The 27,446-nt window shown below is 45.5% G+C and overlaps 3 protein-coding genes across 6 annotated transcripts in view; 2 read left to right on the top strand and 1 right to left on the bottom strand.

The window, feature by feature from the left end:
- trio (trio Rho guanine nucleotide exchange factor) overlaps window positions 1-27,446 on the top strand; it is a 299,147-nt gene that overhangs the window by 39,416 nt on the left and 232,285 nt on the right. For all 4 annotated transcript variants that reach the window (XM_075677244.1, XM_075677243.1, XM_075677245.1 and 1 more), the window contains exons 19-21: window positions 1,839-2,021; window positions 20,717-20,836; window positions 27,198-27,389. In XM_075677244.1, coding sequence (XP_075533359.1) covers window positions 1,839-2,021; window positions 20,717-20,836; window positions 27,198-27,389 — 495 coding nt within the window. The remainder of the gene's footprint in view (window positions 1-1,838; window positions 2,022-20,716; window positions 20,837-27,197; window positions 27,390-27,446) is intronic.
- On the bottom strand, window positions 8,323-10,673 carry LOC142566326 (uncharacterized). The gene has a single exon (XM_075677249.1). It carries the CDS (start codon window positions 10,627-10,629, stop codon window positions 8,491-8,493), a length of 2,139 nt encoding a protein of 712 aa, XP_075533364.1. The 5' UTR covers window positions 10,630-10,673; the 3' UTR covers window positions 8,323-8,490.
- LOC142566325 (uncharacterized) lies at window positions 14,956-17,778 on the top strand. Its single transcript, XM_075677247.1, has one exon. It carries the CDS (start codon window positions 15,304-15,306, stop codon window positions 17,605-17,607), a length of 2,304 nt encoding a protein of 767 aa, XP_075533362.1. The 5' UTR covers window positions 14,956-15,303; the 3' UTR covers window positions 17,608-17,778.

The following is a 27,446-nucleotide window of genomic DNA, read 5'->3' as shown; positions in this document are numbered from 1 at the left end:
TCGCCACATGTAGCCCAAGCAAGAATTTTCAACTGGTATTTCAAGTTGCATCTATGTGGTTCTAGTCTAAATGATTTATGAAAATAATTTTCTGCTGCAGCCTGGACCAGTTGAAACTGGTTGAAGCTAGTGAAACTCGAAGGAAATTAGGGTAGGTCCCGTTGGGACTCGCCTACCAGATGTACCTTCCTTTTTTCCTTTCTTTTTTGCTAAATGGATAGGCATGAACAGACACACATATTAGAAAAGCAGACAAGATGAGCAATCATCTTGTTGGCCTCCCTTTTCTATATGTGTGCTTGTGCTTGATGTCCATTTATCATTATTTTACCAAGGCTCACTCGCAGAGCTCTTTCATACAGAAGGGTTTTAGCATGGCACTGAAGTGGTAGGACGAGAAGAACAGCAGCAGACCACCACTCCTGTTTGCATATACAGTTAGCAACCAGAGTAAACTGGTTGCTTCCTGGCTCAGTCAGGCTGCAAACTGTATGTAACCAGAATTCACAACATGCATGCATGCAAGGAGACAGCGTGTTTAGAGGGCGAAACCTGCGGACATACTTATAGACAGTGACTCCACACCAATAGTGCAGAACTGTGACAAGGTCCACACTACCAGGGATGAAGAGGCTTGTGCAACAGTGTTAACACAAAGAGAGTAGTTGTTCGACAGCACGAGCGAACTCATTACCAAAATTTACTCTGAATGATTTTGCCTTGCAGTGCCATATTGAAGAATCCATGATGGCGTACAATCATCCCCAAAATATGGCGAGGCAAGCGAATGCATGGCTGCACTGTGCACACAGCACCAGTGCAGTCGTGCATCAAAGCAAATCTGCACAGACGCAGTGACGTCTCAAGTTGTGGCTTCGTGTCGCCTGCTACAATGTTTGGGCACACAGATTGAAATGTTTACTGGAGCTGAAGACGTAGTGTACTGGGCTTGAAGTGGTTAAATTGATATCTTTTTGCATGCCGCGCACAAACATATAAGGCTGCCTTGCTGCGATGGCGATATGCTACTGAAACCATAATTTGCTTTACTGCACCAAGAACATCCTTGGCAGGCCCAAGTAAAGTAGCAGACGACACCAAGCTACGCCTCTATGTCAATATAAATTACTACTCTTACACTGATATAAACTGTATGTCTGTGAAGACCACTCTGCAAATTACTTAGCATGTATTAGTTACAACAGCTTGTAAAACACTGTTTATTTGATGCCTGAGGCTATGACAGTTAACCACGGTTAAAGCATGAGCACTTATATTTTTTCAGTGAACTACTACTTCTTGCATGTGAAAGCTAGTGCCACACAGTCTGCGGTGGAACAAAATGTGCAGTTAACTCCTCTGGTATCATTACTGTTGCAATCACAAGAACATCTGGTTGTCAGTGTTGTGTTGGTTGCTTTGTGCATACAAAATTAATTTCACTTACAGGAAGAATTATGTGTTCATAACATAACCCTGACAGCCAACTATCCCTGGTAAAATGTTAAACCTGGCCAGCTGGAAAGTTGTCTGGTTCCATGTCAAGCTAGTGCGGGCCCATCAGCCAGTCAAAGGGTCCTAGGTGTAAAATGTCTGCTCCCAGCTTAGCTGGCCTCAGCTAATGATAAAACGGTCCTAAAGATGGTGTCAGCTGAGCACGTTTGACTGCCTGCTTAAGCTCGATGGGCTTTAACTGGTCTAGCTGAAACAAGTTTTATTCCCAACTGGTCCCAGTGAAACATCTTAACTTGGGAGGCTGTCACATGCGAAATAGTCCAGCAGTGTTGCATTGGTGCTCATTGACTAGTTGTGACCTCATGCCCCATTGTGTACAACAGGTTTTGGAGTCATCAGGTGTCCAGCTCATGGCAGACAGCCAGTACGATGCCCAAAACAGGATCCAAACCTTGCTGGAATTCCTGCATGAGCGGGAGATGGATATAGAAGACCTGGCGGAGGTGAAACGAGTTCGTTTGGAGCAGTGCATTCAGCTGTGTCAGTTGGAGAAAGATGCCAATCAGGTAAGAGGTTTTTATTGTGGGTTGTCAGACATGTTTGAGCGGATAATTAATTGACAGCCGTACGTTGTATTTTGATCGCTTGTATGTACCTACATTTTACAGCATTTTATAGTTGCATGTTTCGTAGGTTGCAACTTCTTAAAGCGAAGCTTTCTTGGTCTCTTCCCTCGACTATTTCACTGTTGCTGCTGCTGCTTCTCTCACTGTATTGCACGCCGTGTCGGGGGCTGGTTGAGAATGTGTTAAGTTACATGGTAGGGATGCGGGAAAGGTGTCTGAACCCTTTCCAACGAAAACTTTGAGGACGTTACTACAGTGCCCTCTGGATGGCAGTAATTACGCATTAGCTCCCTGCAAAAGCATTGCAGGAACTAAAGCATTTACTTTTGTGCTCACTTGCAACAGCCCAGAGGGCAGGTAGTATCGTTGAAAGAGGAGACTGAATGCGTAAAGCCAAAGTTCTGACAAAACGGGTGAACAATAGCCATTCTTTGCTCGTGGCAGCTTGCATACATGGGTTGATTGCAGGAGAAGGGAAAGGCGCCGTCAGAAAGCGTGCTTCATATAGGTGCCGAATATGGGGTGGGGCTCCAGGGCCCAAGCCCTGTCCGAAATTTTCCGAGGGGGGGGGGCAAGCCTACTTCCCTCCCCCCACCTAAAGTGTCATTACCAGAGTTTTGTCACCCACATAATTTGAGGTTTCTTTTGGCTTGCCTCTACCTTTTCTCCTATTTGATGGGGCTAATAGCTTACTGCATCATTGTTGGCGCAGATGTGCACAGCTTTTAATTCATAATTTCGCTTTAGTTCTTCAAATCCTGACAATAAAATGACAAGCGCATTAGAAGCATCAGTGGCGGCTGTCTCATCCGTATTTTCTCACTTCAACATTGCTTTAAATTTCCATTGTAAACACCATGCACATACAAAATATATTTAAATATATACGCAGGACAAAGTTTATTATATTTTTGAAAGAGGAGGAGTTAGCCAGTTAACAAATATTTCTAAAGGTATGGATAGCCTATGCCTAGAAAATGAATATGTTGCTGTATGTTCACCTCGCTTCAAATTGCTTTGTGTGCCTTTTTGACCCTGAAAGAAAAACCTGCAGACTTGAGTGATCCCTTCGGCAGAGTCTTTTATCAGTGGCGTGTGAAATGCACCTGAATGATGTGCGTTTCAGTGTTGCTTCTCTTTCCAGTAAGCAATGCTAATGACTCACGAAAAAAAAAGAGAAACCTTTCCAATAAGTTACAACATTTATTACAGAAGGGAACATCATCACTTGCATGCAGAGGTCATAAATATATAGAATGTGTCCCAATTAACTATGATGCACCAAAATAAAAAAAACGTGCAATTGCATTACTCGAAGAAAACCTAGTGCATATTATTTCCAGTACAGTGGAGTAGCCGCCAGTAATTTTCTTCGTTACAGAAATTTATTTAGATAATTATAATTAATTATCTAACTCGAGACATACTATCCTAATTATCAAAGTGTCAATGAATGTAGGCACAGACAACAGACATATAATTGCGATAGTTTCAGCTACATACTAATTGCGTACGAATTTTTTCCAACTGATAAAGAAACCCCGCTAAATATGAAAAATACTGCATGACTGCACTTTGATCTGCATCATAAAGCAGTGCCCTTGAACAGGCTCCTTCTGAGTCGGAACAAAATAAAGGAAATAAAGAGAAAAAAGAAGTCGCCGTTTTGTCTAAAAGGAGAAGCACCGATTTCAATAGCAAATTAGTCGAGAGCTATACGATGTAAGGATAGTAGTTTTATTGGCCGCATAAATTTCTAAACATTCGCTTATAAACTAAATTAACAATGATATAATCTGTAAGCACGACTGAACGAAGACATAGAAAGAAACACACTAAGAGACAGCACTTTCTCTGTGTGTCTGTTTCTTTCTACATCCTCGTTCAGTCGTGCTTACACATTCTGTCATGGACTCAAACCAACATGCCTGCCAACTATCATCAGAAATTGTGAAAACCTGAGACGAACCGGTAGTTTCCAGAAACAGCGGCGGAGGACTCCATCTTTGAGTCCTAGCCTATGCACAGATGTAGCATTTATGGCCTCAAACCCTCATGCTAGCATGTGGAATGTGGCAGCCTAAGAACCAATTTCCAAGTCATCAGTTTGGAGGTTTCTAGATCACTCGGTGTTTCACTCGTACCAGCTTAACCAGCACCAGTGCTTGGAAGATAGGGACTTGAAGAATCGTCTAGATTTCTTGAATTGGGACCTCACAAAAGCCGATGAGTCACTGGACATTTTGAGCAACATCATGTGCACAGGTGAAGCTAATCTTTGAAGAAACGCCCAGGTAAATTTCCATAATGAACACTATTGGAGAGACTCCAATCCACACTGGGTTTGTAAAGCGCACTCGACACCAGTACGAGTGGTCATTCAATGTATGAAGTCGAGAATATGAGGGAAGTCTGTCTGGTCGGGATGATGCATACCTAAAGGGAAGAGGTCCGGACACCGACCAAAATGGTTTAAAATGGATATTTACATTTCAGTTTATGTTTCGGTTTGTGAACAAAGCTCCCGTTGGGGAGCCAAAATGTAAATGTCGATTTTAAACCATTTTGGTCGGTGTCTGGACCTCTTCCTTTTAAGGTCATTCAATGTCTGGTGCAGAATTTACACCGGGGCTATATTCGGTCCCATCTTTGATCACACACTGACTGGACAGCAGTACGGGGATGAAATCCTTGAAGGAGTAGTGGATGAGTTTCTCAGCAAAGTCCCACTGTCAGGTCTTCCACTTCTGTGGTATCAGCAAGCCAGCACACAGCAGCAGCCATGCACGAAACTGGATGGGTGCAACTTTTCATGCGCAATAGTTTGGAAGGCACAGGCCTGTAAATTGGCTGGCTTGGTTAGCTGACTTCTCTACGCTCAATTTCTTTCTTTGGGGTTATATGAAAGATCGTAATTACGTGTTTGAGACGATGACGTCAGATGAGCTCAAGGCAAGGATAACGGATATCTGCCATAGAATTTGAGCGTTGGTCATCAAGAAAGCCATTGAAGATGTGATAAAGCAGACTCAGTACTACGTAGTGTCGGATCTTGAGGACAATCCCAATTTCTGTCCCCCAGATTTTGAACCTTGCCGTTGGGTGCGGGAGCTGGCCGAGGTTGAGGAGGACTTAGAAATGAAAAACTGGAGGTTTATTTACATTATTTACAGTGAGAGTACAAAGAAATCAACAGTCATAAATTCATTACGGGCCGGCAGCAACTTGGACGCTGCGGCCCGTGGCAAGAAGCTCGAAGGAGATGAATGGAGGAATGCTCTAGGAATGCTCTACTGCTGCTCCCGGTCTCTGACTTTTAAGCCCTTCGGTGTCTCGAAGTCACGTCACGTTCGGCCAATCGGCGAGCCCGCTCAGGTGACGCCATTTTCGGCCAATGGTAGGCGCCCGTGCGATTGTGTCACACCCGGCGCACAGGGTTGCTCCTTGGGCCCCAATTGTCCGAAGGCTTCATTTCATTTTTCATTTCATTTATTTACCTTAAAGACCCCACTAGGGGGTATTACATAAGGGGTGGGTGTACATAAAAATAAAACACTCAAATTTGTGACGACAGGTACTCAGTCACATTGGCAGAAAAAGATGATGGACAGGTGAGAACGACGATATTGCGAGGAAGGCTGTTCCAGTCTTTGGCTGCACGAGGAAAAAAAGATGCTGAAAAATTAACAGTTCTCATACGTGTACGGGAAACTTGCAGTTGGTGACCAGTGCGAGGAGATATGTATGTGGGTGGTGTTATGTAAGGGGCACTGTTAAGTGATGAATGGTAAAACTTATGGAATAGACAAAGTGTTGCTATGCGTCGGCGGAGGGATAAAGCTTGCAGCCCAGATTCCGCTTTGAGGGCGGTAACACTGATTTCGTGAGAATAAGATGAGTGAATGAATCTGGCGGCACGATTTTGTACCGCTTCAAGGTCATCTACGACGCATGCTTGATGTGGGGACCATATGGCTGACGCATACTCAAGTTTTGAACGGATAAGTGACTTATAGGCTAGTAATTTAACTTGTTGGGGAGCGTTACGAAGGTGACGTTTCAGAAAACCGAGAGTTCTATTTGCCGATGATATGATGTATGTAGTATGTGCATGCCATGAGAGATCATTGGACAAAGTAACCCCTAAGTATTTGAACGATGTTACTGCTTGTATAAGTTCGTTAGCAATTATGTACGGGAATGTAACGGGGTGCTTTTGGCGAGTAATGGAAAGAAGTTTACATTTAGTCGGATTAAGGGTCATTAGCCAGCGGTCGCACCATTCCTGGACACGGTCTAGATCATGCTGAAGTTTTGCTGCGTCGCAATGATTAGAAACTGATCGGTAAATTACACAGTCGTCAGCAAACATACGGATTTGGCAAGATAAGTGTTGAGGCAAGTCGTTAATATATATTAGAAATAGGAGAGGACCGAGAACAGAACCTTGGGGTACACCAGATGTTACAGGAACAGGGTCAGAGGTATGATTATTAACAAGGACGTGTTGGGACCGGTTAGACAAGAATTCCTTGATCCAAATCAGAATGTTGGGGTCTAGGTTTAACTGGTTTAGTTTTAAAAGTAATCGTTGATGCGGCACTTTATCAAACGCTTTTGCGTAATCTAAGAAAATGGCATCAGTTAGTATGTTGGTGTCGAGGTTAACATGCAAGTCATGAATGAAAATGGCCAGTTGGGTCTCGCATGAGAAGCCCTTTCGAAAGCCATGCTGAGATGGATGAAAAAAGTTATTTTTATCGAGAAATGCCATGATATTAGAATAAATGACATGCTCCATGATTTTGCACGGGACGCTTGTTAATGATATGGGGCGGTAATTTAGCGGGGAATCTTTTTTACCAGATTTGTAGACAGGAACAACCTTCCCCACTTTCCAATCATTTGGCAAGTGACCTACAGAGAGTGAATGAGAAAACAAAATACACAGATACGCAGTAATGGTATGTCTGGTGTTCCTTAACAGCTTGGAATTGATTTCGTCGACGCCTGTCGATGAAGAAAGCTTAATGTTATCTAACAAAGATAAAATTCCATCATGAGTTATTGTGATAGCAGGCATAGTAGACAGAGTTTTAGCTGGTGTCGTAAGCAGAGGTGTGCTGGGTTCTTTTGTGAAAACTGTGCTAAAAGCAATGTTGAAGGTGTTAGCGCATTCTAGGTCCCCGACGGTTTCTCCCAATTCGTTGGTCAGAGTGATAGCGCGTGATTCGATAGGGTTGATGACCTTCCAAAATTTTCTCGGGTTATCATTTAACAATTTTGTCAAGTCGTTGTTGAAAAATTTGAACTTAGCATTTCTCACAGCAATCAGGTAGGCATTCTCGGCAGTATAGTACCGCTGCCACGCATTAGACGAGGCTCTTGCCTTGGCAGCACGAAAGAAGCGCTTTTTCCTGCCTTCTAATGTTTTAAGTGCCTTAGTGTACCATGGCTTTTGGCGATTTTCACGGAAGGTAATTTTAGGAATGAATTTGTTGGCCAAGTCCTGTATTTTGTATTTGAATACCTCCCAGCTCTCCTGGAGAGGCATGCTGTAAAATTGGGCTTCAAATAACGGGAAAAAATTTCTAAGCTCGTAGTTAATTGCGTCATAGTTACCTTTCTCATATAGAAGGATTGTTTTCTTACATTTTTCGCGCCGTTCAAGGCAGAACGAAAACTCGGCGTGGATAACTTTGTGATCACTAATTTCTTGCAGGTAAGTTATATGTGATAAGCTCTCAGGATTCGTAGTTAGTATAAGATCCAAGATATTAGCACTGACGCCAGCAACACGCGTTGGTTCCCTTACTAACTGAGTGAGATTAGCATTCAAACATACTTCTATAAAATCCTTTAATTCTCTGTGGTTCGCACCTGAGGGAGCTAGTTTCTGCCAGTCGATACCGGGATAATTGAAATCTCCGAATAGCAATATATGTGAATTTGGATGTGCAGTACCGAGATCATTCAGAATACTGTTCAGCTCACTTGCAAAGTTAGGTGAAGTATGCGGTGCCCTGTAGCAAACACCAAGCAAAACGGATTGCGCCGGTGAGCGAAAAATTAACCATAACATTTCCAGATCAGAGACGATGTCTAATGGTGTGCACGATAAATTAGGGCCCACAGCAATCAAGACACCGCCCCCTCGAGTGCATCTGCGGTCATTTCTAAAAACTTCGAAACCTGCCAAGTCGGCAAGTACTTCTGTATCAGTGACATCAGGGGTAAGCCATGTTTCAGTTAGTATAAGTATGCTGCTGTTTGAAGAAATCATGATGTTAGACACGAGTTCACGCTTAGGTAGGAAACTGCGAATATTTGTGAATATGACAGACAATGAAAGATTATTTCTTGGCATGGTTTGGGGGCGGGTAATCACATTTTTTCGGGCGGACGATTGCTATAACACTTCTCTTACAGTTTCAGATACGCTATCAAACACATAGCGCTTCGGTCCGATGTGCAGGGTTTTGTAGCGCAGATTAAATGGGGCAGATTGCTTTCTGGCAAATGCAACGAGCTGGCTGCGAGCAATGCGAACTGCACGAGAAAAATCTTCGCCAATACTATAATTGGTACCTTTTAGTTTCCGGGCGCTCGACAGGACAGTTTCTTTTGTTTTGAAAAATGTGAATTTTGTTATTATTGGACGGGGTTTGTCGTTCGAATGACGTCCGAGACGATGGGCGCGCTCTATCTCTTTTGTGTCGATGTGTATATCTAAATGCTCGCGGCAATGTTTAATGATAAGTTGTTCTGATTGTGAGTACGATTCAGGTGTAGTTTCAGGGATTCCGTAGAATACTAAGTTGTTCCGTCGCGTTCGGTTTTCCGCATCATCAAAACGTGCCTCTAGTTTTGAAATTAAGCGAGTAGCTTTAGTTGTGTCGGCGCGGAGAACTTCTGTGTCTGTTTTAAGTGTTACAAGGCTTTCGTAATGGCTCTCAAGTTCGGCCATACGTTTGCCGAGGTCAGATACATTTCTGTCTGTCGCTAATAACTGAGATTTTAGATCTTGAACTTCAGAAATAAGCTTGGACTGGCCAGTAGATATCTTCTTTAGCTCTGCGAGGATAGCTGCATTATCCGGACCGGGGTTAGTTTCTATATCACCGGAAAGTAGGAGTAACAGCGAAAGAACGAGATGAACACAATCAGCAAGAACAGCGTTAAGGCACTGTGGGCTTGGCAGCTGTACTAAGAAGTAGTTGTTAGACTTTTTGGCAAAGAGGCTGAAACGTTCACCAACCTGCATTACGAAGACGAAAGGATTAGTGGCCTGCGCAGTGGCAAAGCCGCCAAGCCCACAAAGTGCCACTGGTGGCTGCTCCTGTTTTATAGCTGGTCCTAGTAGTGATGCTGGATGCGATGGCGCTTCCCATTCTGCTGCGAGGGACAGGTAATCCAAGGACGAGTGTGTCGTTCCAAAGACGGGTGAAGCGATGGCAGTGGTTCGTTGACGGGCGCCTGTTACATCCACGCTGAGATGGGTTGGTAAAGATGAAGGTGCAGTCAGTGGCGTAGTCGCCAGTCCAGGAAGGAAAAGACACGCGATGAATGGTCCGAGCACCTGCATTACGAAGACGAAAGGATTAGTGGCCTGCGCAGTGGCAAAGCCGCCAAGCCCACAAAGTGCCACTGGTGGCTGCTCCTGTTTTATAGCTGGTCCTAGTAGTGATGCTGGATGCGATGGCGCTTCCCATTCTGCTGCGAGGGACAGGTAATCCAAGGACGAGTGTGTCGTTCCAAAGACGGGTGAAGCGATGGCAGTGGTTCGTTGACGGGCGCCTGTTACATCCACGCTGAGATGGGTTGGTAAAGATGAAGGTGCAGTCAGTGGCGTAGTCGCCAGTCCAGGAAGGAAAAGACACGCGATGAATGGTCCGAGCACCTGCATTACGAAGACGAAAGGATTAGTGGCCTGCGCAGTGGCAAAGCCGCCAAGCCCACAAAGTGCCACTGGTGGCTGCTCCTGTTTTATAGCTGGTCCTAGTAGTGATGCTGGATGCGATGGCGCTTCCCATTCTGCTGCGAGGGACAGGTAATCCAAGGACGAGTGTGTCGTTCCAAAGACGGGTGAAGCGATGGCAGTGGTTCGTTGACGGGCGCCTGTTACATCCACGCTGAGATGGGTTGGTAAAGATGAAGGTGCAGTCAGTGGCGTAGTCGCCAGTCCAGGAAGGAAAAGACACGCGATGAATGGTCCGAGCACCTGCATTACGAAGACGAAAGGATTAGTGGCCTGCGCAGTGGCAAAGCCGCCAAGCCCACAAAGTGCCACTGGTGGCTGCTCCTGTTTTATAGCTGGTCCTAGTAGTGATGCTGGATGCGATGGCGCTTCCCATTCTGCTGCGAGGGACAGGTAATCCAAGGACGAGTGTGTCGTTCCAAAGACGGGTGAAGCGATGGCAGTGGTTCGTTGACGGGCGCCTGTTACATCCACGCTGAGATGGGTTGGTAAAGATGAAGGTGCAGTCAGTGGCGTAGTCGCCAGTCCAGGAAGGAAAAGACACGCGATGAATGGTCCGAGCACCTGCATTACGAAGACGAAAGGATTAGTGGCCTGCGCAGTGGCAAAGCCGCCAAGCCCATTGTCTCTGCGGTATTGCCTGCCCGGTCTGCAACTGCCTTCACAAAGGTGGATGGGGGGATTGCTGCCAGGGCTTCACAGTGCATTACAGCCATCTTGTCTCGGGACCCACGTTACCTGGAACAGTGCCAGGCTCTCGCTTCACTTTCGGGAAGAGTCAAGCAGTGAATAGTTCCACCTGCGGCGCACGAGGTGGGGGACGCCAACTCGTTTGCACGTGCCGCGCCTCGGGAACGGGGTAGATCTGCTTCTGCGTTCCTTACTTAGGTGTGGCGCGATTTGATGTGGTCTGGTGCACTCGAAGTAGACTCAGGAAAAGGTCCCGTATCTAACAGTAGCTGTAGAAGGACACCAATTCGAACATGTCCTCTAGGCAGCATACAGCTGGTGTTCAATGGCACTTACGAATTCACAGCTGATAAGAGCGTACTGAAATCTGATGGTTTTCTGTTTCTGTAGTTTTTTGTGCGGACGTCCTGATTGCCAATTTGGCTTATTTAGAAGCGATACATTTACTTGAACGCATCGGTTTTGCCTTTTCTCTACACGTAGGTCGCTTCCCCATCTGTTTATTTTGCTTTTATTTTTTCCCATGAGCTTGTTCTTGCTGCAGGTATACACTCTCAGGAAAAATAATACCGTCACTTTAATTTGGCTTTTCTCCAAAGCTAGTTTCTGGCGCGAAAAACCGCTGTGTGCACACTCTTTCGATGCAGTACGAGCAGAGCCGATATTTTGAAACATTCTATGCCGATTCCATTGCTCTTCGCGTTTCGTGCGTGGTGAGAGCGGCAATTCGGCCACATTATCAAGTGTTTTGTTAACAATGTGATGAGTTGGCCTTGAGAGACGGATAATAAGTGTGACGTAGAAATGAGAGGAAGGAATAACTCGTAATGTTTTCTGAACACAAGCGGAGACACATTACATGTTGTCCTTTTTTTGCATCACTTTTTAATTATGGTTCCATTGAATTGTAAAACGTTCGCATGCCTGCTCGTTTGTGATGTTTCATTGATTAATAACGTGACCGTGCATATATTTTTCTTTTGCTACCCTCCCCTTATGTAATGCCCAAACCAAGGCCCCTTTTTAAGGGACAATAAACTATGATGATTATGATGATGAAGCCGTGAAGTAATGAAGCTGTTCGTGCTGCTTCTGTGCCATTATCGAGGTGACGTGCTGTCTCTTCACATTTGACAGGCAAAGCAGTCACTTTCAATCAGCTTATTTGAGGGTGCTGCTTTATGATTCGGGTGGGAGCACAGTCACATGGCATTTTTCATATTTCATGTGGGTTTCTTTACCAGTCGGAAAAAATTATTATGTAATTAGTACATTGCTGAAAACACCACTGTTAGATGTCATTGGGGGTGCCTACAAATGCGTCATTGACACTTTGATAACTACGACAGTATTTCTCGAGTTAGATAATTGAGAGCAATTACCTAATTAAATCTCAGTAACGAAAAAATTACTGTTGGCTACTCCACTGTACTAAAAACAATATGCACTAGGTTTTCTTCGAGTAACGCAATTGCTCCTTTTTAAAGACTTGGTGCATGATAGTTGGGACATCCTGTATTAGTGATAGCTTTATTAGTGATAGCGAAGTATACGACAATTGCACGAAGGAAGATTACATCACTGAGAGATGCCAGATTCTTGGTGGTGCAAGACTCAGGCTGTGAAATAGTACTGTATCCTACTATGAAGTCTTGTAAATACTCATATAAATTCCTCACTTTAGTGAACAATTCCTTGAGGTCAGATAAGGTTTCTTCAAGTGCAACTGTTGAAGTTGTATGTGTGTGTATATACAGTGGCCGACCGTTTATTTGGACCTCACGGGGACTGCGGAAATGTCCGAATAAACAGGTGTCCGAAAAAGCAGACTAGGAAAAAAATTCTTTATTTCCACGCACTTATTCGGGCTCGGCAGTAGGCCTGAAGAAATCGTGAATGCGCCGTTGCACGCTGTTCTGTTTACGCGCAATCAAATAAGCCTAAATCTCGGAGCGGGTCGTACGGCCACTATAGGCGACTGAAAGCATAGTCACTGCTTGTACACGCTCCGCATGCGACGGCAACTTAGCACATGGTCCGTCATCTTCCGACTCGGAGTCATCGTGTGGTGGTGCAGCAGAAACCTGACGAATGATCTCGCAGTTGTCGAGTTCTGCGCATGTCAGTACAGCAGTGTCAGCACCTGTGAAACTGTCAAATGAGACGGTGTCTGGAATCGCAATGCAACCAGGGCGCAGGTCTCAGCAGAACAATTTCGGCGTAAGTAGGGAGCACATCGGAAGACGACAAATCTTAGGCCTCCCAGCAGCCGCTTGCCGGCATTCCCCAGTGCAGTCTGCGTGGGCACTGTCGGTGCCATTAGACACTTGACGCTATGTTTCCGTATGCCGCGTTGGATCACCGGACCCTTGACACAGCACACAGAGCAAACACCACCATACCGACACCAGTCGCACAAACGAAAAACGTGGCCTACTCGCAGCGTCGTGTGTGCAGAAACAAATCAGCTGCTGGATTGTCTGGACATGGCTTATTAAGCTGAAACCGGAACTGCTGTAGAGCCACTCTATCAAACCAGGCAGAAACGATGATGATGAGTGAGGATTTGCAGTAGCGCCACTTCGTGGGGCAGCAAGGAGGCTCCGTTCAAAACAAAAATGGCGTTCAACGGTCAGAGTCGGTGCATGGTGCTCTCGATCGAGTTGACTTAAGGAGTGTCCGAAAAATCAGACGAGAGGTTGCAAGGTGTCCAAACTTTCGACAGTTGTTATACATTACGGTCTATGGGGAGAATGGCGGTGCCGCAAAGCAGACCGAAGAATCGAGCATGTCCGAATTTTTGGAGTCCGAAAAATCAATCGGCGACTGTATACACACACACACACACACACACACACACACACACACACACACACACACACACACACACACACATACATACATACATATAAGGTGTGGGGTCCAGAAAGCAGGTCCTCTGCCCTCTTAGAAAAATGAAAATTTTCCGCCTATGGTTCTTCGTTTGGGGTCTCTTCAACAAAAGAAACGATACTACAAGACATGGCTTCAGGAAGCGTTACTCCATAATGGATCATATCCATGTCATCAATCAGGTAATCGAGGAATCCGCAGAGTACAATCAGCCTTTTTATATAACTTTCATAGATTAGGAAAGGCATTTGATTCAGTAGAGATACCAGCAGTCATAGAGGTATTACGTAATCAAGGAGTACAGGAGGCTTACGTAAATATCTGAAAATATTTACAGAGATTCCACAACTACCTTAATTCTCCACAAGAAAAGTAGGAAGATACCTATAAAGAAAGGAGTCAGACAAGGAGACACAATTTCTCCAATGCTATTCACTGCATACTTGGAAAAGTATTCAAGCTATTAAACTAGGAAGGCTTAGGAGTGAGGATCAACAGTGAATATCTCAGCAACCTTCGATTTTCAGATGACATTGTCCTGTTCAGCAACATTGGGGACGAGTTACAACAAATGATTAAGAACCTTAACAGAGAGAGTGGGTTGAACATTAATATGCAGAAAACGAAGATAATGATCAATAGCCGGGCAAAGGAGCAAGTGTTCAGAATCGCCAGTCAGCCTCTAGAATCTGTGAAGGAGTGCGTTTACCTAGGTCACGGAGGAAGACATTTAGGAGGTGAAACTCCCGTCAGCGCGAGCGAGCGCAGGCGACCAGATAAGGTCACAATTGTATGCGCCGATGGGGCCGTGTGCAGTGGCGGCGCCATGCAGTGCATCGCAGAAGCCGCAGTGTAAAAAAAAATGCAGCGCCCAGGCAGGCAGCTCCAGCGCGCTCTCCGGCCACTACCTCCGTGCCATCAATAGAAGTCAGGCGCGCGCGGCCGAACGGGAGCAACACGCTCGACTGGTTGCCCTGGCAACCGCTCCAAATGGCGGTAATTTCTTACCAGGTCACCAGGCGCCGCCAGCATGATAATGGCTCCGCGGGCTTGTGACCTTTTCTGGTCGCCGCAAGAAGTGGAGTTTCCACTCCTAAATGTTTCTTGCTCCGTGACCTAGGTCAATTACTCACAGGGGACCCTGATCATGAGAAGGAAATTTACAGAAGAATAAAAATGGTTTGGATCGGATATGGCAGACATCGGAGCTCCTGACTGGAAGCTTACCATTATCATTGAAAAGGATGGTATACACAGGGTGCGCACAGGTCCTTGAAAACCTTGAAAACCCTTGAATTTGAATATTTGGTTTTCAAGGCCCTTGAAAATCCTGGACTTTTTGCTGCTCCTTGAAAATCCTTGAATTCCTAGCGTAGTACATGCAAATGACTATTAATAAAAAAAAACGCAGTTAAAATATTTGTATTTTCAGTACCATGTTTCAATATATGCGTTTCAGGCGTAAAAAATCAGTCTGTGCTAATATAGCCAATGTTGCGCGACGGTTAGCCACACTGGAGCCACTCAGCTCTGAAGCCAACTTGAGCCGATTCAATCCAATCTGATCTTGGCGCTTTGTTATGGTGGTTGACGACATCGCATTGTTGTGCCGTCGCTTCTGCACCCGACTTGTTGCGGCTGAAACATCTGAATACAAAGCAAATGCCTGGGAAAAGCAAATTTCAAGGCGCGTGGCTTCACAACGAAGCTTACAAAGACTGGATTGCACTAGATACGACGAGTGAGCACCGTGCAAGATGCAGGCCTTGCGGAAAGACCTTCGATATCACCAACATGGGCGAGTCAGCGTTAAAGAGCCATATGAAGAGTGCTAAGCATGCTGGCGTCATGGAGATTGCAGCCAACAGTTCGGTGCGAAGGTACTTAGTTCCAAGTACGGGGCAACAGTCAGCCGTTCCACCTCCTTCGCAATCGGGAAAGCTAGACGATGCTTGCAAGGCACACGAACTGGTGACGAACGCGGAGATTCTGTGGACTTTGAAGGTTGTCACATCGCATTTCTCCTATCGGTCGTCGTCGGAAGCAGGCCAGCTATTCCAGCGTATGTTCCCGGACAGTGGCGTGGCCAAAGCATTTTCTTGCGGAGAGAAAAAATGTGCCTATGTGACGTGCCATGGTCTGAGGCCCTTCTTTTTATCTGCTCTGCAACGGGATATAAAAGATTGCGATTACTACGTGGTACTCTTCGACGAGTCCACGAACGACTATCTCCAGCGGAAACAATTGGATGTTCACATCCGGTTTTGGAATTCGTCTCACAAGGTGGCAACGAGGTACTATACCTCGGTGTTTATGGGGCACTCGACATCCGAAGACATCCAAGGAACGCTGCTGTCTGCGCTCGAGCCTTTCCCTCTTGAGAAAATTCTTCAGATTTCAATGGATGGTCCCAATGTTAACCTGAAGTTGCTCAAGAATTTCCAAGAGCACCTGCATCAAGCACACCAAGTTCAATGTCTGGACATTGGGACTTGTGGCCTCCACACCATGCACAACGCCTACAGGGCAGGTGTTACAGCAAGTAAGTGGGGACTTGACTGTCTGCTCTCCAGTCTGAGCGCGCTTTTCCATGGTTCTCCTGCAAGAAGGGAGGACTTCTCAGCAGTTACCGGTCAGGATACTTTTCCCCTGAACTTTGTTGCCCACCGGTGGTTGGAGAATGTGCCTGTGATAGAGAGAGCCTTGCTGTTGTGGTGTGACATTAAGAAGTTTATTGCAGCTGCAAGGAAGAAGGAAGTAAGCCCCCCAAAGTGTGGATCATTTCACAACTTGTGTGAGTTTGCCAGTGATGACTTACTGCTAGCAAAGCTTCAATTTGCACTGGGTGTGGCCATGACCCTCAAGCCATTCCTCACTGAGTACCAAACGGATCAGCCCATGGTGTTCTTTCTTGCAAGGGACTTGGAAACTGTGGTCAGGAAGCTACTGACGAAGTTTCTGAAGTGCTCGGTCTTGTCTTCAGCAAAAGGAGCCACTGGTCTGCTGATGGTGGACATTGAAAGCACCGAGAACCACACTCCACTTGAAAAGGTGGATGTAGGCCATGCCGCTGAACAGACTGTCAGGAAAACTAAAGCAAGCCAAAAGGACATGTTCCAGTTCCGCATGGAATGCAAACGCTTCTTGATCAGTGTGACAAAGAAGGTGCTTGAGAGAAGTCCACTGAAATTCCCAATTGTTAGGAGTTTGTCCTCTCTGGACCCACGACAAATGTGTACTAAACCAGATGAGTGCCTGGCCGGCTTCAGAAGAGTGTTGGATGCCCTCATTACAGCGGGCAGAATGTCTGAGCACCAAAGAGACACTGTACTAGGGGAGTACACTGAGTTCCTGCAGGAAGAGATGCATAACCTGCGAATGTTTGAGAAGAACGTAAACAGGTTGGACGAGTTCTTGACTGAGCTGATGAAGTTTAATTCATCATGTGGGGAACTATGGAAGGTTGTCAAACTTTTGCTCGTGCTCAGCCACGGACAGGCCACTGTGGAGCGAGGGTTTAGCGTGAACCGCCAGGTTGCTGTAGAAAATCTGAAGGACCTGTCGTACATTTCGCAACGTATTGTGTGCGACGCTGTGGACAAGGCAGGGGGCGTCCTTAATGTCCCTATTACAAAAGAGCTGAGGACTGCTGTATCAGCTGCCCGGCAGCAGTATGCTGCATATCTGGAAGCAGAAAAAAAGAAGCAATGTGATGATGTAAGGGAATCAAAGAGGCGCTGCATCGGCGAAGAGATTGACGCAATGAAAAAAAAGAAAAAGAAACTCGAGGCAACAATAGCTGACCTCCAGGCTTCAGCGGATACCTATGCCGAAAAGGCAGAAGCAGCTAATGATCTGAAGTATGTGGTCAGATCAAATAGTCTGAGGAAGGCTGCACGAAGCAAGACTGAGGAACTGTGTAGCCTCAACCAGAAGATTCAGGAAAAGCGGCAGGAGCTCCCCTGAAGTTGCCATTAGCACTTTTGCAGAATGGATTGCTGTTCGACATTGGTGCAATGCACTGCAGTGTGTTTTTCAAGACGGAACATATATTATGTTGGTTTAGTGCAATACAATCTGTTCCTTGAAATGTTTTGTTTTTACTTTCTTCAGTAATATTATGTTGGTTTAGTGCAGTACAAGCTGTTCCTCGATATGTTTTTTTTTTCGACTTTGTTCAGTAATATTATTTTGGTTTAGTGCAGTACAAGCTGTTTCTTGAAATGATTTTTTTTCGAATTTATTCAGTAATATTATGTTGGTTTAGTGCAATATAAGCTGTTCCCTTAAATGCTTTTTTTTTCGACTTTGTTGAGTAAAATTTGTGTCGAGTCCTTGAAAATACTCCCACTGAGCCTTGAAATTCCTTGAATATCCTTGAATTTTCCCCTTTTGAGTCTGTACGAACCCTGGGTATACAATCAATGCATTTTACCAGAGACTGACAAAGAAACTTGCGAACAAATTAAGAACTGTGCAAAGACCGATGGAACGAAGAATGCTAGGTATAACTTTAAGAGACAGATAGAGAGCAGTTTGGATCAGAGAACGAACGGGTATAGACGACATTCTAATTGACATGAGGAGAAAAAAAAAATTTGAGGACACTTAAGCTTTGCCTTCAAGAGTGGAACGCGATAGCATTATCGCACCCCGTTCGCACTGCCCACTCAAAACGATCTACACGAGCCAAACTTCTTGATCGGCCTGGACAGCCGGGCCACGACGCGCCATGAAGGCGGACGCGATCATGGGGCTGACGCCTCGATGTGATTGTCGTCTATCTTGCTTGGGAGCACCACGCAGACGCATGACTCCTCGCCAGCAGCACGGCAAACATCGCTAGGGACGCTTTCCCACCAGACGCGCTACGGTGCAGCGATCACGTCAGAGGCGTCCCGCATCGGACGCTGCACCTAGGAATTGCGCTGTGAGCGGCAAGAGGAGCTGCGTCGCCCAAACACAAGGGTTCGAGTGACGCACGCTGGAAGTTGGAAGAGGAGAGAGCACGAAAACTTATTAAACGCAAGGGTATTGGGGCATCCTCGCACTGGCCCCCGCACGGCCGCAATGCGCTCAAACGAGGTGGAGGGGAGAAGCGGGCGAGTGCCGCCCCACATGTCGGGGCAGCGCCGTACATTGCAAAGAGGGGGTCTTCTGTGTTTGCTGCAAGATGGCTCTCCGTGTGCACAGAGCGCAGAAGAAATGTAGCGGAAACGTACTTCGCTACTCGTGTAAGTGCGACTTCTGTAATTTACATGCTCATAATTACCGATACACACTGCAGTATAACTTTCTATGGCACGTTTCTAAGACAACACCGCATTCACTAGAGGGACTTTTGTCCCACTTTGAACCATCGAACTTGTCACTGAGTGGTAGCATCTCCATCTCACACTCCGGAGACCCTGGTTCGATTCCCACCCAGCCCATTTTGCAAGTTGTTTTTTATTTATGAATTGCCTTCCGGGATTTTTCGCTCACAGCCAACGCCGACGACGCCGACGACACCGGCTTTTCTGCAACATGAGCTCCTTAACGCTGTCGCTTTAAAATAGCGCTGGGCAGGTCATGTAATGCGTAGAGTAGATGACCGTTGGACCATTCGGGTGACAGAATGGCTGCCAAGAGAAGGGAAGCGCAGTAGAAGACAGCAGAAGACTAGGTGGTGTGACGAAATCAGGAAATTTGCAGTGCTTTAGGAGAGCTTGCATTGGGCTTGTTCATACATGAAGTTTAGAACAAAAACATCATATTTGCATCTGTATAATGCAACTACTATAGAATGCGAGATATACCTTTAGGCAACTCAATATAAAGGAACAATATTATTTATAATGTGATCCAACAGTGTGTAATGCAGCTGTGACCATAGACTTACAATGGCATTATTGAAGCGATGTGATCATGTGGCATCACCTGTACATGTGCTGGGGCAAACATAGGCATGCATTGTGGTAAAAAATTGCCCATACCACTATGTTTGCTTATACGTTCCAGCAGAAGCACTGCACCAAGCAATCAAATGTGCAAGTACATTGAGGTTGCGGCTTTTGTGCATTGAGATGGTGTGGACGCTCATCATTTTAGAGGATTAATTTCAAGATAAGCTCTCTCGCAGTAGTTTGGCACCTCTGTGTCGTCACTCCCGTTTCCTTTCCTTGTGTTGAGCGTCACTCGTTTTACGAACCCACACCATCTACCATTGATAGGTTGGCTATTCCGCACAACTTAATCAATTGGTAGCTGAGTTCATTACCTGCAAAAGCACAAAACTGAGACAAAATAAATCTAATATATTATTTTAGGCATCATTCTAAACATAGTGCATGGTGCTTGTGCAGGTTGGAAATTCTGCAAAAGCTTGTTATATTTAATAAGACATTGTACCGCTTGAGAAGTCTGCTCACACACCATTCAGGACCATGTTCTAAATAAAGCACACATTTTTTTAAAATTGCAACTGTTTCACGAGGAGAAATGCAGGTGCTTATAGAGTTGGGGCTGCGCAGGTCTGCAGTAAACTAAAGCACAAAAATAGGAGAAGGCAGACATTCCAAAGCAGTCCCATTACTGGACACACTACCATGATGCATGTCTGTGTAGCATCAGTATTTGCCTGGATGCGATCAAAACTGGCTGCATCCTGGCCTCTTAGCGAGTGCATTGATGTTCTTTCATAAAATTTTATCATAACACTGTGCTTCATTTGTAACTACAATGCTCCTTATGTGGGTTTCAGCCCTTGTGCAGCTGCACAATATGATAGTTTATTGCACATTGTTTTATGCTAATACATCCTATTTTAAGTTTGTAGCTATGGTTGCATCACACATTGTAAACTTGCACAATGATCATACATGCAGTTAAAAAAAATAGTTGTGAAAAGCTACTTGTATTAATATGCCAGTTCTTGTTATGTGCTGGTTTACACTTAGAAATAATGTAAAGCTGTTAGTAAAAAGGTAAGAAAAAACAAAGCACGTTTTTTCTTCATAGGGGTGTGCTTTGTTGCTGATGTTGTTGGCATGTACTATGTGACACCAGATGGCATTGTGTGGCTTGTGTTTTCCAGGTGAACACATGGATCAGAAATGGAGAGGCGATGCTCTCTGCCACGTTTGCGATTCCAACTTGCCTCACTGAAGCTGAGCAGTCACGCTCCCAACATGAACAGTTTCAGCTGGCAATAGAGGTGAGCAACTCATTGTTTACATAATGGCAACAAGCTTTTCAAGAGGCTCCAAATAAACCTAGCCATTGTCAGGCAGTATGTGTGATGGGCAGAATATGTTGTGTTGTTCATCTTGGCTAAATATTCATGCTATGTGAGCTGTGTAAATTATTAAAAGCTTCGAGTGCCCAGTTGTGCTATTGCTGATTTTCTTATTTGCCAGCAATGACATCATTAGTATTATTATATCATTGGTAGCAGTGCGCTGCTGCAAAAAGACACCTTGCTTAACTGCGTAGAGCTGACCTTGACTCCCTTGAGGTCATTCAGAAGACTTGCGATGCCAATACCCGCCGTGATTGCTCAGTGGCTATGGTGTTGGGCTGCTGAGCACGAGGTCGCGGGATCGAATCCCCGCCACGGCGGCCGCATTTCGATGGGGGCGAAATGCGAAAACACCCGTGTGCTTAGATTTAGGTGCACGTTAAAGAACCCCAGGTGGTCAAAAATTTCCGGAGTCCTCCACTACGGCGTGCCTCATAATCAGAAAGTGGTTTTGGCACGTAAAACCCCAAATATTGTATTAATTGCGATGCCATTGTCAAATTGAGGGTGTTACAGCGAACATTATGCTTTGTTCTGATACTGCAGTGCAGAATGAATGACACAATCGGATACATAAGCAGTGCTAACTTTCAGCTGTTCTTTACTTTTCATGTGAACTGTTCACTGCTTTGGTAACATAGTAAACAAATTGGAAAAACAGTGAGCATGCATACAGGAACTGTACTATTGCACTCAATAAGAGTTGCAACACGGTATACACATCCCATTATTCTTCTAAACATAGGTGCTACAGTTGAACCTCGCTACAACGAAACTGACGGGGCGCGCGAAAAATTTCGTTAAAGCGAAATTTCGTTGAGGCGAAAACAGGCCAAAAACACTGTCAGGTTGGACCACATAGTCCCAAAACATCATTTATTTCCAAAGAAGTCGGTCAGCTTCTTCTGCTTCTTTTTTTTTTGCCACGAGTGCAGTGGCGCGGCTTTCGCACTCGGTGAACAGTTGCATCGCGACGTCGTCATCGTGAGCACCGAAAAATCTGCGGATCACATCAAAAGCATCCATCACTTTTATTGCAGGTGGTGGCGCTAAGTCCTCCGCGTCGCTGTCATCATCCGATGATGCGTCGTTGTGGCGAACGCCCTCAATTATAGCTTCGTCACTCAGCTCCTCGTGAGCTAGCACTTCACTGTCAACAGCGATGTAGTCGCCGATGTGAACATCGGCCGGCACATCTCCGGAGTCCTGAAGGGCTGCCCATGCCGCATTGGCCTCTGTGGAGGGTGGAGCAATTGTACTGCAGCCTTCCTCGTCCGACGTGGAGTTCGCTGCCAGTTGAGCATCGGAGTGAAAGCCGGCGTGCACAAAACAGTTGTAGATGATACTGCGACTGGTTGCCGTCCACGCTGCTGAGACCATCTGTACAGCCATGTACAAATCCACTTCGATTGCCCGACCGGTGTCGATGTTTAACACCAGCCGCTGAATCAGTCGCTGTCGATAAGCGCTTTTAACGCTATTGATGATACCTTGATCCAGCGGCTGGATTAAAGCCGTGCAATTCGGCGGGAAGAATCTTACTTCCACGCTTTGAAGCTGAACGTCTTCAACGTTATGCGCTGAGCAATTGTCGATGAGCAAACAAACCTTACGTTTCTTTGCCGTCATGTCACGGTCGAAAGCGGTTAGCCACTCTTTGAAAACGGCCCGTGTCATCCAAGACTTCTTATTGGCAACATATTTGACGGGCAGGCTCTTGCCACCTTTGAAGCACCGCGGCTTCGCACTTTTGCCTATCACCAGTGGGCAGCGCTTGTCAGACCCGTCCATGTTGCAGCACAGGAGCACAGTCACACGCTTTTTGCTATGCTTCCCTCCGCTGCATGGCTGGCCCTTCATGTGAAGCGTCTTGGAGGGGAGGAGCTCGAAGAAAAGTCCCGTTTCATCGGCATTGTATATGTCTGATGTGGCATATTTCTCCATTAATTCCGGCACAGTAGCTGATGCCCAAGCAGATGCAGCGTCGGCGTCTGATGAGGCCGACTCCCCACACAGCACTTTAGCGACGATTTCATGCCTGGCCTTAAAACGGGTCAGCCACCCTGAGCTGGCTTTGAAATCATTGATGCCCAGCATACAGGCATAGCCAAGTGCCTTTTGCTGCAACATGTTTCCGCTGACCGGCATCTTCTTTGCGCGCACGTCGAGGAACCACGTGTACAGAGCCTTCTCAAGGTCCTCATGAGCCGCTTGCGTCAGCTTTTTCCGCTTCGCGGATGTCCCCGAAGAAAGAGCTTGCGCTATCGCGTCTTTCGACTTCAAGATCGTTGACAGCGTGCTCTGTGAGATGCCGAAGTCCGCTGCAACATCTCCCTTTTTCCTGCCACTGGATGCCGCGCTGATAATCCGTGCCTTCTCTTCAAGCGAGAGGAACTTCCGCTTTCTAGATGAAGTCGCCATGCTCGCATTCATTACAGCGCACTAGCAGCACAAGCACGAGTGAAAAAAACTAGGGCAAACGCGCTGCTGTTGCCAGGCTGCTGCGTCCTTTGGCAACGGATTGGTTGCGGCTCTGAATTGGATTGGAAGAAAACGGGAGCTTGCCCCCGCGCCTTGTCGCAAGGCAGCCAGCCCGATAGTCATCAACACCAAGCTATGGCGGTGATCATGTGCGTTTCAGTGAGTGGATTAGTTTGGTCCAGCGAATGTTTAGCGAAACAAAGCAGCGTGGGCCTATGGAAGTACATAGATGGGCGGCGATATGCTTGTTTTATTGTAAGATATATTTTTAAATCGAGCTTCGCATAGCAAAAATTTCGTTGAAGCGGAAACGCGCCCCAAAAATGGTTCGTTGTGATGAGAAATTTGTTCCATTACTTTGTATAGCGAGCTGACGGGGAATTGGAAATATTTCGTTGAAGCGAAAATTTCGTTGAAGCGACGTTCGTTGTAGCGGGGTTCGACTGTACCACTAATTGAAATGGTGTTCAGTTCACCTTTTGGAATTTTTCGTGTCTGTCAGGGAAAAAAAGAAAAGAAAATGAAAAAAAGTGCATATTTCCTTTGGAATCAAGCATACAACACACAGCCCAGTATTCATTTCAATAAAGAAAAGCACAAAACAAGCGTCAAAACTGCATGATGGATGATAAGGTGCCTGTGAACAATATAAGGCACGTTCCATATCCCCATGTGTGTTTCCCAGTAAAGATTACGGTTGCATAAGCTGTTCCAGTGGGAAAGGGGCAGCAGCAGCATGTGAATCAGTGAGTGGTATCACCAAATGTCATATATAAAAGGGAGACCTGCCTAGCAACTCATTCAGTTCATTGCAAGACTGCTATGGGTAGACCACGCAAAGTTCAGGCTCCCGAAGAGCAGCGTGAATACGATGAGCGTCGAAGAGTGCAAAATCATAATGCTCAACAACGGTGTCATGCTAAGACTAGGCAAAACAAAACATTTCATATGCCCATCGACGGCATTTGAGTGATTTTCTAACAGCTTTGCTGGCCATCCACTTTCGCAGGGTTGAGATGACGAGTCAATTTTTATGTTGGCACTTCCGTGCAGCTCCTTGGGCCACAGGCTCCCTTGTTGCAATTCATATAGAACATGACGGTATATCACAGTTGCAAAAAACACCACAATTCAAGAAGTTGAAGAAACCACTGACATTATATTTATGAAAAAATAACCACAAACGTAAATATCATTTAGCTCTGTTTTTAGTGGACTGCTGTATCTTTGATGCCTTACAAGTCTGTTAGCATGTGTTGTGGCTAGCAAACCAGGGAAATGATGTCATGCTGACCCAGAAGCTGCACGGATAATAATAATAATAATAATAATAATAATAATAATAATAATAATAATAATAATAATAATAATAATAATCAGCCCATATTTATATCCACTGCAGGACGATGGTCTCTCCCAGCAGTCTCCAATTACTCCTGTCTTGCACTAGCTCATTCCAACTTGCGCCTGCAAATTTCCTCATTTCATCACCTCTCCTGATTTTCTGCCGTCCTCGACTGCGCTTCCCTTCCCTTGGCATCCATTTTATAACACTAATCATCCACTCTACCCTACCCATTACATAGCCTGCCCAGCTCAATTTTCTTTCTCTTAATGTCAACTTTAATAGTATCGGCTATCCCCGTTTGCTCTATGATCAACACTGCTTACTTCCAGTCTCTTAATGTTAAGCCTACCATTTTTCATTCCGTCGCCCTTTGCGGGGTCCTTAACTTGTTCTTCAGCTTCTTTGTTAAGCTCCAAGTTTCTGCCCCATATGTTAGCACTGGTAGAATGCAATGATTGTGCATGACAGTGGTAAGCTCTCACTCAGGATTTCATAATGCCTGCCATATGCACTCCACCCCATGTTTATTCTTCTGTAAATTTACCTATGTATGTGATTACCTGTGAGTAGTTGACCTAGATAAACCTATTCCTGTACAGACTCTAGGGGCTGACTGGCAATCCTGAACTCTTGTTCCCTTGCCAGGCTACTGAACATTATCTTTGTCTTTTGCATATTAATCTTCAACCCCACTCTTACACTCTCTCTTTTAAGGTCCTCAATCATTTTTTGTAACTCGTCCCCAGTGTTGCTGAATAGGACAATGTCATCTGCAAACCAAAGGTTGCTGAGATATTCGCCGTTAATCCTCACTCCTAAGCCTTCCCAGTTTACTAGCTTGAATGCTTCCAAGCATGCAGCGAATAGCATTGGAGAAATTGTGTCTCCTTGTTTGACCACTTTCCTGATAGGTAATTTTCTGCTTTTCTTGTGGAGAACAAAGGTAGCTGTGGAATCTTTGTAGATATTTCCCAAGATATTCACGTATGCCTCCTGTACTTCTTGATTATGCAATGCATCCATTACTATAGGTATCTCTACTGAATCAAATGCCTTTTCATAATCTTTGAAAGCCATATAGAGAGGTTGATTGTTGGACAATACGCATTTGCATCCCAATGCCACTTTTGTGTTTCAATCGTCACATTGTGAAGTAGAAAGTACTTTGCCTTTGCTGCTGCCAGTGCTGTGTGTGAGTTGTGTGCTACATTGTCTGAATAACGCTATACAGTTAAGCCTAGGTATAATGAAGTGGGTAAAATGATCAGTTTGCTTCGTTATATTAAAATTAGATTTTTCATACAAATAAATACTGTTGCCGATGGATTTTTCTTACATGGAAGACATTGAAGTCTTGAATAAGAAAAAAGATACGGTAGGTACGGTTTCATGCTGTGTTGACGATGTCTTCATATCAGCCGTACGAAGTGAAGCCAGCCACGCTTTCGTTTCCACTCCGCTCTTGCGGCTGATAGTGTCGCCCGCAGTGGGACATCGCTATCATGAAAAGCGCTGAGAGTGGGGAGCGAATACTTCCTCTGTCTCTCTTCAATGCTTCTCAGAAGCTCAACATTACGTGACCTTCATTACTAAACGTGCAGGAGGACAGCGCACGTGATGTCATGTCATCTTGCCACACCCACTCTTTGCATACGTGGCAGATTACCTATGTGAGTGCGCAGGCTGCATGTGCACTCAGCTGCACTGACAGCCATGCGCAGCCACAGTCGCGCTTACCAACCTGAACCCCCCCCCCCCCCTCGCGCGCGCTTGATTGTGTTGTCATGAGCTTGCTCCCCTCCCTCTTTTCTCTTGCTCGTGCGTGAAGATGGTACTCATCAAGCCACCATCCTTCTCGGCTCACCCTCGTACGCTCTCACTCGCACCCAAATCATACAGTGTGCGTAGCACGAGAATCTTATTGCACTTGTACTTTATGTGGAACATGACGCTGCTTCACTTCGGCGGTTGGTCGCTCTTACTCGCACAGCGTGCAGTTTCAGAGGTGCGTTTGCAAGCAGCTTTGTAATTCAGCCATTTGACCATCTGCGTCTGCCAAAGTTTCCATTTATTGTCTCGATATCCCTTCGCGACAGCAATGAAGGTTCATTATATTGAAATCATGTATAAACACAATTCCTTATATTGAGGTCTTAAATACATGCTGTTCTATGGACAATAAGTTGTAAAATGTTTAATACTTCATTATATCGAGAATTTTGTTATATTGAGGTTTAACTGTACTAGCGCTTGTGAATTACTGTAGCATTATGAAAAATGCTCATAGCACTTTTTGAAGGGTTCACCTATATGAGCAGCATATAAGCAGTTTTGATTTCGAATTGGGGGCCCTATTATATGTCTGGTAAGTGCAGAGTTTTAGCATTTGAACATGCATATATCTTTTTTCTCTTTCTTTCTTTATTTTCTTTTTTCTTTTTCTTTCAGAAAACGCATGCGAGTGCCATTCAGATTCAACAGAGGGCAGAGTCTCTTGTACAAGCAAACCATTATGATCCAGCAGCTGTGCGGGCTGTCGCGGAGGCTGTTGACACGTGGTGGCATCGTATGATGACGCATGCTGAGGATCGTCATCGCATGGTCACGGCTGCTTTGCGCTTCTACAAGACAGCGGAGCAGGTGACCACATATTCTGTGAACAGCTTTAAGCAGTAGTTCCATGTGCCATCTGCGGTG

The sequence above is a fragment of the Dermacentor variabilis genome, unplaced genomic scaffold, assembly GCF_050947875.1.
Source record: "Dermacentor variabilis isolate Ectoservices unplaced genomic scaffold, ASM5094787v1 scaffold_12, whole genome shotgun sequence".
NCBI classification, from domain to species: Eukaryota; Metazoa; Arthropoda; class Arachnida; order Ixodida; family Ixodidae; genus Dermacentor; species Dermacentor variabilis.
This window is presented reverse-complemented; position numbering and strand designations above follow the sequence as displayed.